General features: G+C 48.2%; 1 protein-coding gene across 1 annotated transcript; it reads left to right on the top strand.

Moving 5' to 3' along the window:
* On the top strand, positions 5,093–5,710 carry LOC110433765. The gene has a single exon (XM_021456334.1). The coding sequence runs from the start codon at positions 5,093–5,095 to the stop codon at positions 5,708–5,710; it is 618 nt and encodes a 205-aa protein (XP_021312009.1).

The following is a 12,989-nucleotide window of genomic DNA, read 5'->3' as shown; positions in this document are numbered from 1 at the left end:
TTAGTTCCCAAAAAATTTCAAGATTCCCCGTCACATCGAATCTTGCGGCATATGTATGGAACATTAAATATATATATGAAAACAAAAACTATTTGCACAGTTCATCTGTAAACCGCGAGATGAATCTTTTGAGCCTAGTTACTCTATAATTAGACAATATTTGTCAAATAAAAACGAAAGTACTACAGTGCCGTTTTTCACAAGTTTTTGCGAACTGAACAAGGCCAAGGCCAAATACTGACGGGGACAAGCTCAGGTATGCAAACCAAGTACGATCAAGGGCGCACTCGTGTCATACGCACGCCCACATATATATCCATAATTCTCTGAATTCGAGAGAATTCCTTGTGAGCTATGGTAAAAGATTGTAATTTTTTGGGAGTCACTGAAAAAGTTTAACGAACTTTAGCGCTATTACTCTAAAGTTTTTTTTGCCCTCTAGGCCACTGCCGGTTGATTAGGCGGGTGTCAAAACGCAGGGGTGAAAAGTCAAAAATACCCTTAGATGAAAATATGCTATTAATTTTTTTGAATATCTTAACGACTTCAAACGAAGAAACTCAAAACTAGAAAGTTGTAGATCTCGTCGAGATCTACAATTTTTATATAAAAATTATTTTCATTTAGTTTCGCAAAAAAGATGTTTTGATATAGTTAATATATAACTTAGAAAAAACATATCTTTTTTGCGATATTGAATGAAAATAATTTTTATATGCAAATTATAGATCCCGATGAGATCTACAACTTTTTAGTTTGAGTTTTTCCATTTAAAGTCATTAAGATGCTCAAAAAATTTGTAGCATATTTACACCTAACGATATTTTTGACTTTTCACACCCGCGGTTTGACACCGGTAGAGTCTAATCTAACGAACAGTGGCCTGGAGAGCAAAATTTTTTGGAGTAGTGGTACTAAAGTCCGTTGAACTTTTTTAATGGCTCACAAAAAATTATATTCTTTTACAGTAGCTCATAGGGAATTCTCTCAATTCGCAACCAGCTGTGTCTTGATCCTGGCATCTTGAACTCTTTTGTAGGAGTAACCAAACACGCGACGATTTGTTGTAAAAAAACATGCTACGACCCGCCGAATGGCAAATCAGCTGTTAAACTTTTTATATGTACTTCTCAGTTTTTGAAAAGTCATATGTGCTCAATCTTAACTAAATTTATACAAAAAGAATATTAATATTACGGTATATAATTAGTATCATTAGCATTGGGAGGTACGCTAGTGCATTAGTGATTAATCCAGGAGAGCAATGCCACCCTTAGACACTTGTGGAACTTGTTCATCGTTAAGTGAAGCGTTTGTTATTGTTGGAGGTGAAGCCTCTCCCCGGTGAACTTAGGGCACTCACAATGCAGACTCTATCATAGAGTCTAAAGTTATTTATTATCTCGAACAATATAGACTTAGAGTCTAAATAAGACTTGGAGTCTTATTTTTTCTATCTCTGTCTTCAATAAATATGGTGCCACATCAGTAAAATACCATAAATAATATGTAATTAATTGTCTTGGACTCTGTGATAATAAATAGCTTAAGACTCCATGATAGAGTCTGCATTGTGAGTGTCCTTATACGCTTGTGTGAAGGCCCAACTTCAGTATTGCGAGAAATCAACTCAAAACATATCTAGCAACCTTGGGTAACAAGTAGATTCAATTATATAGGTGTAATCCTAATTGATTTAAGATTTAATGTTACCCAGGTCAGAATTTTTTATCCCAAATCAGAATTTCCGACCATAGGAGATTCCGAAATTCCAAGCCTGTTATCTCCTGCAGATTTTATAGTTTTAGAAATGTCTGTTCACTGTCTTTGGGCGACTTCTCGGTCTATATTTTGAAAACAATACAGAAGAGTTTCATTCCATGAAACTATCTCTACTCTCATAAATCTTTTAACATATCTCTCTTCATTAATATAGTACCATATTAGCATATTTAATATGTATAAAACTCCATTAGGACTGGCCTAAGTTTTCTAATAATTCCTCCATCAAGCAGCTCAAGTGACAAAACCAACCCACTACACTAAATCATGTTGTGGCGGGCTTGACCCGAACTTGTGCTCGGTCACTTCTTGGTGGCGGCGTGTGTGCCGCTTTTTACCTCTATCAACTTCGCAACAGTGCTCTTTGGGACTACTACACCAACCCTTCTCCACAAACTCCATGATAGAGCATCTCCACACACACAAAAAAAGTTTCTAGAGCACTCATTTGGGTGTTATCTCAACTTCACTCTTTTAGAGTTTGTGAAGTTGCACCTGTTTCGCCAAGAAACATGAAGCAGAGCTGAGAAACATAGAGCGAAACTTAAAAAAAAGTGAAGCAGGTGTTGGGGAATGGCCGCATCGTTCCCCCTGGTAGCGTCGAAGGATATCCTTCACCCGAGGAACCTCCGACATATGAAGCGTCGAAGGATATCCTTCACCCTAGGAACCTCCGTGCAAATTCCATGCGGAGGATCCTGAGGAAGACTAACATTGACGACTCGTTTTGTCGTGCCAAGTGTATGCAGGGACAGAGACACCCGCGGAGGCTCACAAGCAGAGAAAGGAGTAACCTCCGATCCTCCCAAGTCCGAGGATGGCGAGGGACGCGGCGGAGGAGAGGAACCTCCGACACGTCCAGGCTGAGGAACCTCCGACGCGGAAGCGTCGGAGGATCGGTGGCCATGGTGGCCGGCGAACCTCCAGAGCAGCCGAGCCGAGGAACCTCCGGCACGGCCAGGCTGAGGAGCCTCCGACAAATGGGCGTCGGAGGATCGGCAGACGAGCGGAGGATCCGAGCCTCCGACCAGCTGAAGCCCTAGACAGGAGACGCACGCGGGGTTCGCAGTGTGAAATTACACGAACGACTCAGGGTCAGTAGACTGTAACAAAGGAATATGCTGGGATATTCCCCCACCGTCACGGGGCATTTTTGTAATCATGTTAGGTCGGTTCCCGTGCCCTATATAAAGGGGGTGTAACCACACTTGGGAACAGGGAGAGCATTCATTGTATTCACCTACTGTTGAGCCCACTGTTCGTTACTGTTCAGCCTCTCACGGCACCGAGTGAGAAGGTTCTCGTTTCACTGTGTTGCTGGGGAGTGCGGTGCGCTACTTCCCAACATTGGCGCCCACCGTGGGGCTCCGAAAAATCACCTACGATGGCTAGAAAGAGATCAAGCACCACAAGACCTCAAGCGGAGTCCTCCAAGAGAGGAAGGCCAAGGAGGGCCGTGCGGAGTGCGTATGCGACCATGGAGGAGGAAAGCTCTGAGGATGTGCACCCGGAAAACGTGCAGCCAGAGGCCAGCCAGGATCCTCCTCCAACCGCAGGGCCGGCACAACCCACAGCTACGCAAGAGCTTCAACTGCTGCAAGCGCAGCTGCAGAACCTTCAGCAAGAGCGAGACCGGATCGCCGCAGCCTACGCCGCCAGCCAGGAGGCAACGCTGGCAGCAGCGCAAGCTACTGAGATCAGGCAGCAGCTTTCAATCTTGCAGGCAGAGATCCTTAGCATGCAACCTCCACCTCAGCCGACGATCCAGCCCACTGTTCTACCCAGCGCCGGTCCGACGGTAAATGTGCCGCCGGCAAGCTACGGTGGCACGCTGCGGAGCACCTTGGACCTTCGTTCCCCTCTGTCCGAGGGATTAAAGACCTCACCCTGGCCAACTACCTACAAGCTGATCACGCTCCCCAACTTCAACGGAACGACGGACCCCCGCCAATTCTTGATGAGTTTTGAGGCGGCCGTGGCTTCAGCTGGGGGGAATGAAACTGTGATGGCAAAATCCTTTGTAATCGCGGCTGAAGGAGATGCCTTGGCGTGGTACTCGATGCTCAGACCTGGGTCGATCTATTTATGGGAGAACCTTCGTGACAAGATTTTGGCAAACTTCCAAGGATTTGCTGTTGAGTCACTGACCTCCACGGACCTGTTCCAGTGTCGCCAGGGTCAGGGAGAAGCACTGCGGGACTACTTCTAGAGGTTCGTGCAGACTAAGGTGAGAGCCCCCGGCGTGCCGAAGGAGGTTGCCATTGAGGCAGCCATCAAAGGCCTTCGCATAGGACCCTTTGCAGCCCACTTGGCTAGAGAAAAGCCAGCATCCATGCACGAGGTGTACCATGAGTTCGAGAAGTATTGCAAGTCGGACAACGACTTCCGCAAAAGGCTAGAGGAGCAGAACTCTTAGAAGAAGCAGAGCAATGACAGAAACTCGCAGAAGAGGAACCTTAGCCAGGATGAGCGCCGTCCACAGCGAGAGGCCGGTGGGCAGATGATGAATATTGAGCAACCAAGGGACGACAAGCCGGGGCATAACCGTCCGGCAATAGAACCGCGAAACTCAGAACGCGGACCCAACCAAGCCGGAGGAGGAGGTCAGAACAGAGGATGGAAAAAGAATCAGAAGCAGCGGCAGCGGAAGCAATATTGTTTCTTCCACGGGGAGGAGAAGGGTCACTCGACCAGAGATTGCCCGGATGCAAAGGAAACTCAGGAGAGGATCAAGAGTAAGTCGGCTCCGCAACCTCCACTGTCGGTCGCTCAGCCTCGGGAGGTGAATCACACATTCCCACAGACCTTCTACCAATCATATGTCGGAGGATCGGGCCAGCAGCACCCGGCTCCAATTCAGCCTAGCGCGCTAGCCTCCGCTTACTATCCCAGCTTCCTACCAGCTTGGCGCCCAGTGCAGCAGCCCGCAGAGCACAACCTGCAGCCAACCCATGCACCACCCCGACCTCCACAAATTACATACATCGAAACCCCACAGCCCCACCAGCAGTCGCTACCTCCTCCACCAAACCAGCTGCAGCTAATCCAAGCCCCACCTCCCCCAAAACCAGAACCCCACCCTAACAATCAGATCGGCCCCCATACACCGCTGCCCACGATTGGGATGATCTTGCCAATAGCTGGAGGGTCCTCAACGGAGTTCCAGACAAAGAAATAGAAGAAGGATCACCTTCGGCTCGTCAACAATGTTGCAGTTCAGAGGTCGGTCCGCTGCACCGGTTGGTCCAGAACCCCAATAACCTTCACCGAGGAAGATCTAAGGTTAGAAAGCTACCCACATACGGATGCAATGGTCATAACAATGAATATTGCGGGTTGGGGAGTCAGCAGGATACTAGTAGATTCAGGAAGTTCCGCAGACATAATATTCGCTGGAACCTTCGATCAAATGAAGCTCAGCAGAAGCCAGCTCCAACCTTTGGAATCACCTTTGGTCGGGTTCGGAGGAAAGCAGATACACGCTCTGGGCAAGGTCGCCTTACCTGTATCCTTTGGCACTTCGGAAAACGCAAGGACAGAATACATCACCTTCGATGTGGTAGACCTGCATTACCCATACAATGCCATATTCGGGCGGGGGTTCTTGAACAGATTCAACGCAGCTCATATGGGATACCTGTGCATGAAAATCCTAGCTTTGCACGGGGTGATCATTGTTCACGGAAGTCAGAAAGAAGCAAGGAACATAGAGAAAGCAATCTACAAGTCTTTCCGGAACATAAACTCCGTGGACTCCACGCAAGAAGAAGCTTGCCAGCCACCAGACATGCCAAGGGGGAAGACAGACCTGGCCGATCAGGAGGAAACAAAGAGTGTCCCTCTGCAGGAGGCGGTACCAGATAGGAAGGTCACCATATCTGCTACCCTTAGCCTGGAGGAGGAGCTTGAGCTGCTGGACGTGCTATAGAAGAATCAGGATATCTTTGCCTGGAGTGCCACTGACCTGCGGGGAGTAAGCAGAGACATCATAGAGCATTCACTGGACACCGACCCAAGAATGAGGCCGAAGAAACAAAGGCAGAGAAAGATGTCTGAAGAAAGAACCTTAGCGGCGAAGGCAGAGGTGCAGAGACTTCTGAACGCAAATGTCATCAGAGAGATCATGTACCCAGAATGGCTGGCAAATGTGGTCCTGGTCCCTAAGAAGAACGGCAAAATAAGAATGTGCATAGATTTCACAGATCTCAACAAAGCGTGTGTCAAAGACTCCTTCTCCTTGCTAAGGATAGATACCTCTGTCGACAAAGCCGTCGGTTTCCAGAGATTTTCACTGCTTAATTGCTTCTCCGGATACCACCAAATTTGGCTCAAGAAGGAAGATGAGGGAAAGGCAAGCTTCACGACTCCGTTCGGCACGTATTGCTATACCAGAATGCCAGAGGGTCTCAAAAACGCTGGAGCAACCTTCTCCAGAATGATGGGGAAGGCTCTAGGAAGTCAGCTGCAGAGAAACATCATAGCCTACATCGACGACGTTGTCGTCATGAGCAGACGCAAAGAGGATCATATCAAGGACCTACAGGAAACCTTTACCAACCTCAGATCTGCCGGACTGAAACTCAACCCGGAAAAATGTGTATTCGGGGTCAGCAAGGGAAAAATGTTGGGGTACATCATTAGCTCTGAAGGAATCAGAGCTAACCCAGACAAGACAAAGGCAATCATGTCAATGGCAGAACCTTCGAGCAAGAAAGAAGTGCAAAGGTTAACTGGTCGAATAGCAGCCCTCAATAGATTCATCTCAAGATCGGCGGAGCGAAGCATACCATTCTTCAAAGTGCTAAGAGAAGATGGCAAAACTGAATGGGGCCCGGAACAATCAGAGGCCTTCAGGTAGCTCAAAAACTACATTGTGACGAACCTGGTAGTAACCGTGCCCGAGCCGTACACTCCCTTGCTACTGTATGTGGCTGCCTCCGAGCACGCCGTCAGTGCTGTCTTGGTGCACGAGGCAAGTGATAGTAAGGGAACAGTGCAAAGACCCGTCTACTATGTGTCCGAGGCTCTGTCAGGAGCAAAGTTGAACTACACGGAGATAGAAAAAATCGCGTACGCAGTCCTGTGCGCATCAAGGAAGCTCAAGCATTACTTCCAAAGCCATGAGATCAAAGTACCCACTACACAGCCCTTGGGCGATATCCTTAGGAACAAGGAGGCCTCCGGACGAATAGGGAAATGGGCAGCTGAGCTATCACAGTTTGACATCACCTATGTCCCTAGAACTTCTATCAAGTCTCAAGCTCTGGCTGACTTCATGGCAGATTGGACACCTTCGAACAAAGAAGAGGAGAAGGTAGTAGACCAGCCGTGGACACTCTATACAGATGGCGCCTGGGGGCAATCAGGAGCGGGAGCAGCAGCCGTTCTGATCGCACCATCCGGGCTCAAGCTGAAATATGCTGCGAGACTCGAATTCAAAGCAACAAACAACATAGCTGAGTACGAAGGACTCATCCTCAGGCTGAACAAAGCTAAGGCTTCGGGAGCCAAAACCCTGCTTATCAAAACAGACTCCCAGGTGGTGGCAGGACAAGTGGAGAAGGAATACTTAGCGCACAACCCCGAGCTGGCAAAATATTTGGCCGTCGTAAGGGGCCTAGAGAGAAGGTTCAAGGGGTTCACTCTGCAGTACATTCCAAGAGCCGAGAACTACGAGGCAGACGAGCTAGCCAAAGCAGTAGCCAACAACACCCCCTTGCCAGAAGGAACCTTCTACCAAATCATTGGAGCACCCGCAACTGAATCGTTGCCCAAAGCTTTCCGCTCAGTCCTGCTGACAGAAGGCGAAGATTGGAGGTAGGCAATAGCTGACTCCCTCAAAGGCAAAACAGCCGCAGATGACGAAGCATTAACCAAGAGAATGGAAGCAAGAGCAAGGAACTACACCATCATTGACAGAAACCTGTACAAGAAAGGTGTAGTCCAACCTTTGCTGAAATGCATATCACAAACCGAGGGCAGAGAACTCCTGCAAGAGATACACTCTGGGATGTGCGGGTCTCACATCGATCGGCCCCCGCGCATTATCTGCAAAAGCATTAAGACAAGGCTTCTACTGGCCAACTCACATCAAAGATGCTGAAGAGATAGTGAAGACATGCAAAGCCTGCCAAACCTTCTCACCAATTCATTCAGGACCTTCAGCACCAACTCAGCTCATATCAATATCGTGGTCGTTGCAAAGATGGGGAATGGACCTGGTAGGACCGATGCCAACTGCCCAGGGGAAACAAGTTCGCCGTCGTGGCCATCAAATACTTCACAAGATGGATCGAAGCTAAACCACTGGCAACCATAACCTCTGAAACAATCAAGAAATTTTTCTGGCAGAACATAGTCTGCAGATTCGGAGTTCCAAGCCTGCTCACAGTTGATAACGGGAAGCAGTTTGATTCAGACAGTTTCAAGGAATTCTGCCATCGCATAGGAACCAAAATTGCTTTCGCATCCGTCTACCACCCAGAGTCAAACGGGGCAGTAGAGAGAGCAAACAAAATAATATTCTCCGCGATCTCCAAAACTCTACTCAACCTACGAAAGGGGAAATGGGTTGACGAGCTACCCAGAGTTGTGTGGTCTCATAACACAACAGTCTCGAGAGCAACTGGGTTCACTCCATTCAAGCTCTTGTATGGGGAGGAGGCAATGTTGCCAGAAGAAATCAAACACCAAAGCCTACGTTCCACGAAGCAGCTCTTGGCTGAAGATGAACAATACTGCAAGGAAACCCTGGAATCAGTGAGATTGGAAGCGGTAGAGAACATTACCAAATACCAGCAAGAAACCAAAAAATGGAGAGACCGCAAGGTAGTACGGAAAGACATACAAGATGGGGACCTGGTACTCAGGAAAAAAGGAGATCACCCAAATGCTGGAAAATTGCAACCCAAGTGGGAAGGACCTTATACAGCAATACAAGCGGGAAGGTCGGGATCCTTCTACCTCAAAGACCTCGAAGGAAGAACCTCCACCCTCACGTGGAATATCGACAATCTACGAAGATTTTACATTTGAGTATAAGGATGACCCCTGCAAAATAAGCGGCTGCATCCATGTTTTTAGATACACTTATTTCTCTTTTTCTCTCTACTTTTTTGCAATCCGAGGTCTGCACTCTTTTTCTCACAGGGGTACTCCTCCTAGGAGGTGAGCTTTTTAACGAGGCAGAGCCTATGTAAAAACCTCTAAGATATAAAGAGGAATCCACCCTAGAAGCAAAACTCAAAAGTCGAAAAACAGCCAGCAACAAGGCTGTAGCATTCGACGACACTTCACGTGATTACAAGGACCCTCCGCAGCTTTCAGCCAAAGGCTAAAAAAGCTCGGAACGTCCTCAATGGTGGAAAAACACCACATCCTTAGCAAAAGACCTAGCCAAGAGCCGGGCAGCAAGGACAGTACGGCCAAAAGTGAAAAAGCCCTGTCCTTCTCAGGCATCACAACACGGCCAGAAGGGACAAAACCTTCAAACCTGACAAAGTCCTGAAGACAATCAGGCATCAGGGGCTATACAACTTCTGCCAAAAGGTAGCGAAGGTTTCACATTCACAAGGCAGACCTCGCCAACAATTACAAAACCTTCGCCAATGTAATGTCGAAGGTATCCTGCTAATCCAAGCAGGCCTCTAACACACAAAGTGTGAAAATAAAGCAAAGCTTACAATCATCCTCAGTCAAGTAAAGCAGGATCAACTACTACAACAATCACAACAACCAATAATAACTCAATAGTAAATCCCAACCTAACAAAGTACATGCAATAAATGCATGAAAGCCTATAAAACCAGGCTCACCTTGCCCCCACCCTCAGTCAGGACCAACACACACAGACCCAAACATCCAGTGCAAGCCCAGCACTCACAAAGGAAAAAAACCTAGGCCACCATGGAGGCAGGAGTTAGCCTCATAGCAACACAAAAAATTGGTATTGCACGAAGCTTCATAAAATTAGAACCGCGGCGTTGTGATGAACATCGACCACAAAGTCATGTACAGCCAAAAAAATCACCGCAAGCTAGAATCGGAGGTCTCTGAAGGGTATCGCACGAAGTCTCGTAACATCCCCTCAGAACCTCCGACTCAAGTACCCGAAGGTTACCCTCGACAACACTCCACGGGAGTCGAGCGGAGGCAAACATGAGCTCAATTCAATAGAGGCTCCTTCGCACCAAAACAAGCGAAGGTCCTAAGGTCAAGGGACAGCAAACCTGCGCAACCTACGCGACCACCAGCGCCTTCGCAACATCGAACACCAAGCATGCAAACGCTACAGCAACACAAAGATCCTTAGGATCAACACCACTATGATGTTGTGATGTATTCAACAAACAAAAATAATCACAGTGCGAAGGTTGAAACAAAAACAACACTAAGGTCGCGAAGGTTGCAGCAAAGCACTCAGAAAATTTGTCTTTATTTATAATAAGCAGTATGTACAACAATTGTTCACATCAAATGAAAAATCCCTCCCTATCTATGATAAGCTAAGTGTCCTAAGATCCTTCGTCAATATAACTGACGAAGGATCTAAGGGTCACGTACAAATCTCACGTACGAGTCACCAAAGATCCTGAAATCGCTACAATAATCTTGAGTAACGTATTCGACCAAATCATCCATATTGTGCAAAGGACGCGCGCCTCTCCACCAGTCTATCAACCAGCCACTCGCGTATAGGTCGCCGCACTTGAACGTTACCGGAGTCACGTAGCTTCCTTCGACAAAATCCGGAGGAAGAACGTCACGTCTAGGAGGAGACCGAACAACCTGCGCAGATAAACCCGCTTAAAAACCACTGAACCAAGCGAAGGACCCAAACAACCTAGAAAGCTTAAATCCCGAACCTCCGCGCGCTCAGGTAGAAAACGCTCATACATGTCGTCAGGATCCTCCAGCCAGAAAGATTCGTCCACCTCCTCACCAAAGATGCGAAGGATCGGGTACGACGTCTGCAGATATACATCAAATCAAAATCAAATCAAACAAAACAACACAATCTGAGACAAGGCCAAACAAAAACCCACCTAGGCCGGAGGCCAAGAACCTCGGCACGCAAGCGACCGGACGAATTCAGATCGTTCGTCATCAATGTCAAACTCAACAAACTCAAACATATCCACCGCGCTCATGTTAGGAAAGGTACTTCGCCAATATTCCCACAAGTCCCCCGAAACATAAATTCCATTGGAAAAAATGGAAAGCGGAGCTTCATATGTATCCTGCGTAGGTCCTCCGCTAGAGACCTACGCAGGATAAAAGTGTAAAACATTCAACAAATTCCAGGCCATTATATTACACACCCAACAAGTCCTTACAAGCCAAATAGATCCTCTGATATTTTTACAATAAAGCGTCGCATGAGAAGCAGACGCAAGAAACAAAGAAAAACCTACAAACTAAAAACCCTCACACCTGTGGCGGAGGAGGGGCAGGAGCTTCGGGTTCCCCTGGAGCCTTGTCACCAGATCTCTCAGGAGCTTTGGCACTGGCCTCAGGATCCTCCGCGCCAGTCTGAGCCGAAGGACGTGACGGACCAGCTTTGTCAGCCTTTGCCTTCTTCTTAGCAAGATCCTGCGAAGAAAAAGCCTCAAACCAAGGAAAAATAAGCACAATACAAAAAGGGCAACGAAAAAATGCGTACCTCAGCGCGGCGAGCCTCCGCCATTTTCTTCGCCTCAGCCCGCCCAAACCTAATCCAGAACGAACTGATAAAGTTCCGGATTGATTTGCGCAGGCTCGAGGTGCCTTCACCAACGTCCTCCGCCGACGCAAATTCCTCCTTGGCAACCTCCTCCGCTTGAGAGCAACCTCCGCGCCGCAGAAGCCTAGCGAAGGAGCTAACCGCAGCCAAAGCCCCAAAATCAACTGCTCCCCCGACAAAATCGGGAAGCATGCTGATATGAGACTTGAGCCACGCAAGGCTAGCCCCAACGTCACTGCCGGTCGGAGAAGCAGAGGTGCTACCTCCGAACTGCGCCATCAAGCCGCAGTAGAGCCCGATGACAGCCGTAGCCTCCTCCTCCGCCTTCTGCATGCGTGTTTGCACCACAGCAGCAGACGTCCGCTCGGCATCAAGCTCCTTGCGGAGGCGGTCAGCAATGCCCTCAGCCTTCTCGGCACGCTGCACGGCCAAGTCCTTCGCCTTATCAAGCTGGGAAGCGCTCTCACGGAGGGCAGCGGATAAAGCTTCAGCCTCTTCCTTCCCCTTCTTAAGAACCTCCGATCCAGCCTTGAGCTCATCCCTCTCCTTTCTTAACGCCTCAAGCTCCTGTCGGGTCGAAGAAAACCCCCGGACTTCCTCCGCCAAACGAGCCTTCTCAGCTTCCAAGGCCTCGTTCTCCTTTTTCAGAGCCCCAATGGCTTCATCACGGCAAATAACCTCCCGGGAGCAGCGCTCCTCCAAGGCGGCAGCCATGTGATGACCCTGTGCAAAAAGCAAATTAAAGCAAACCTCCGAACAAAAAACGGCGAAGGAAGATAAAACACATTTCAAACATACAAGGCTATGGTGCTCATATTGCACGCGGAGAAGCGTATCAAAATCCATACTGCGGAGCTTCTGACGAAAACGATCTGTAAAGCAAAAAGAAGTAAGGAAAAAGCGTAAGAACAAAAATACCAATAGCGGAGGCCAGGTAACGAACCTCCGACCAAAGAATGAACCTCGCGCAGTGCATCGGTCCAACCTGTGATCGAAGGATCAGAAGCATCTGCACAAAACCAAAACCAACCTTAGCACAAACCACAAAAAAAAATTCACTGAAATAAACAAAAAAGAAGAAACTCACCAGGACCAAGCACATCAGCGGGCGAAGGCATGCTGGCCAGCGCAGAGGGCGCAGGATCACGACGCGGAGGAACAACAAGGCCTTCCTGCGCGATGCTGGCGCCTTTAGCCAACTCCTCCGCGGTAGCCAGCCCCACAATAACATCCTCTGAAAAATATACAAAAATATAAGACCAAGACAATCAAAGTATGCAGAAATACCAGAATCAACCAAACTAAAATCTTTACCCATGTACAATGAGTTTATACCATCTCCAACCGGACGCGAAAGATCCTCCGTCCTCTTTATCCTCCGAACAGAGGCAGACTCAGCTTCGTCGCTGGACTCCCCCTGCCTCTCCTTCGGCGGAGATCCTCCTCCAGCAGAAGCCTCCCGCGCAGGACTCACAACCCGCGCAGG

This window comes from Sorghum bicolor, chromosome 3 (genome assembly GCF_000003195.3).
Source record: "Sorghum bicolor cultivar BTx623 chromosome 3, Sorghum_bicolor_NCBIv3, whole genome shotgun sequence".
In the NCBI taxonomy this organism is placed as follows: Eukaryota; Viridiplantae; Streptophyta; class Magnoliopsida; order Poales; family Poaceae; genus Sorghum; species Sorghum bicolor.
Note: the sequence above shows the minus strand (reverse complement) of the source record. Positions and strands in the feature narration are given on the sequence as shown.

Bases quoted from the DNA above. Each gene is read 5' to 3' on its own strand.
- LOC110433765 (XM_021456334.1), top strand. From the start codon at position 5,093: ATGGTCATAACAATGAATATTGCGGGTTGGGGAGTCAGCAGGATACTA.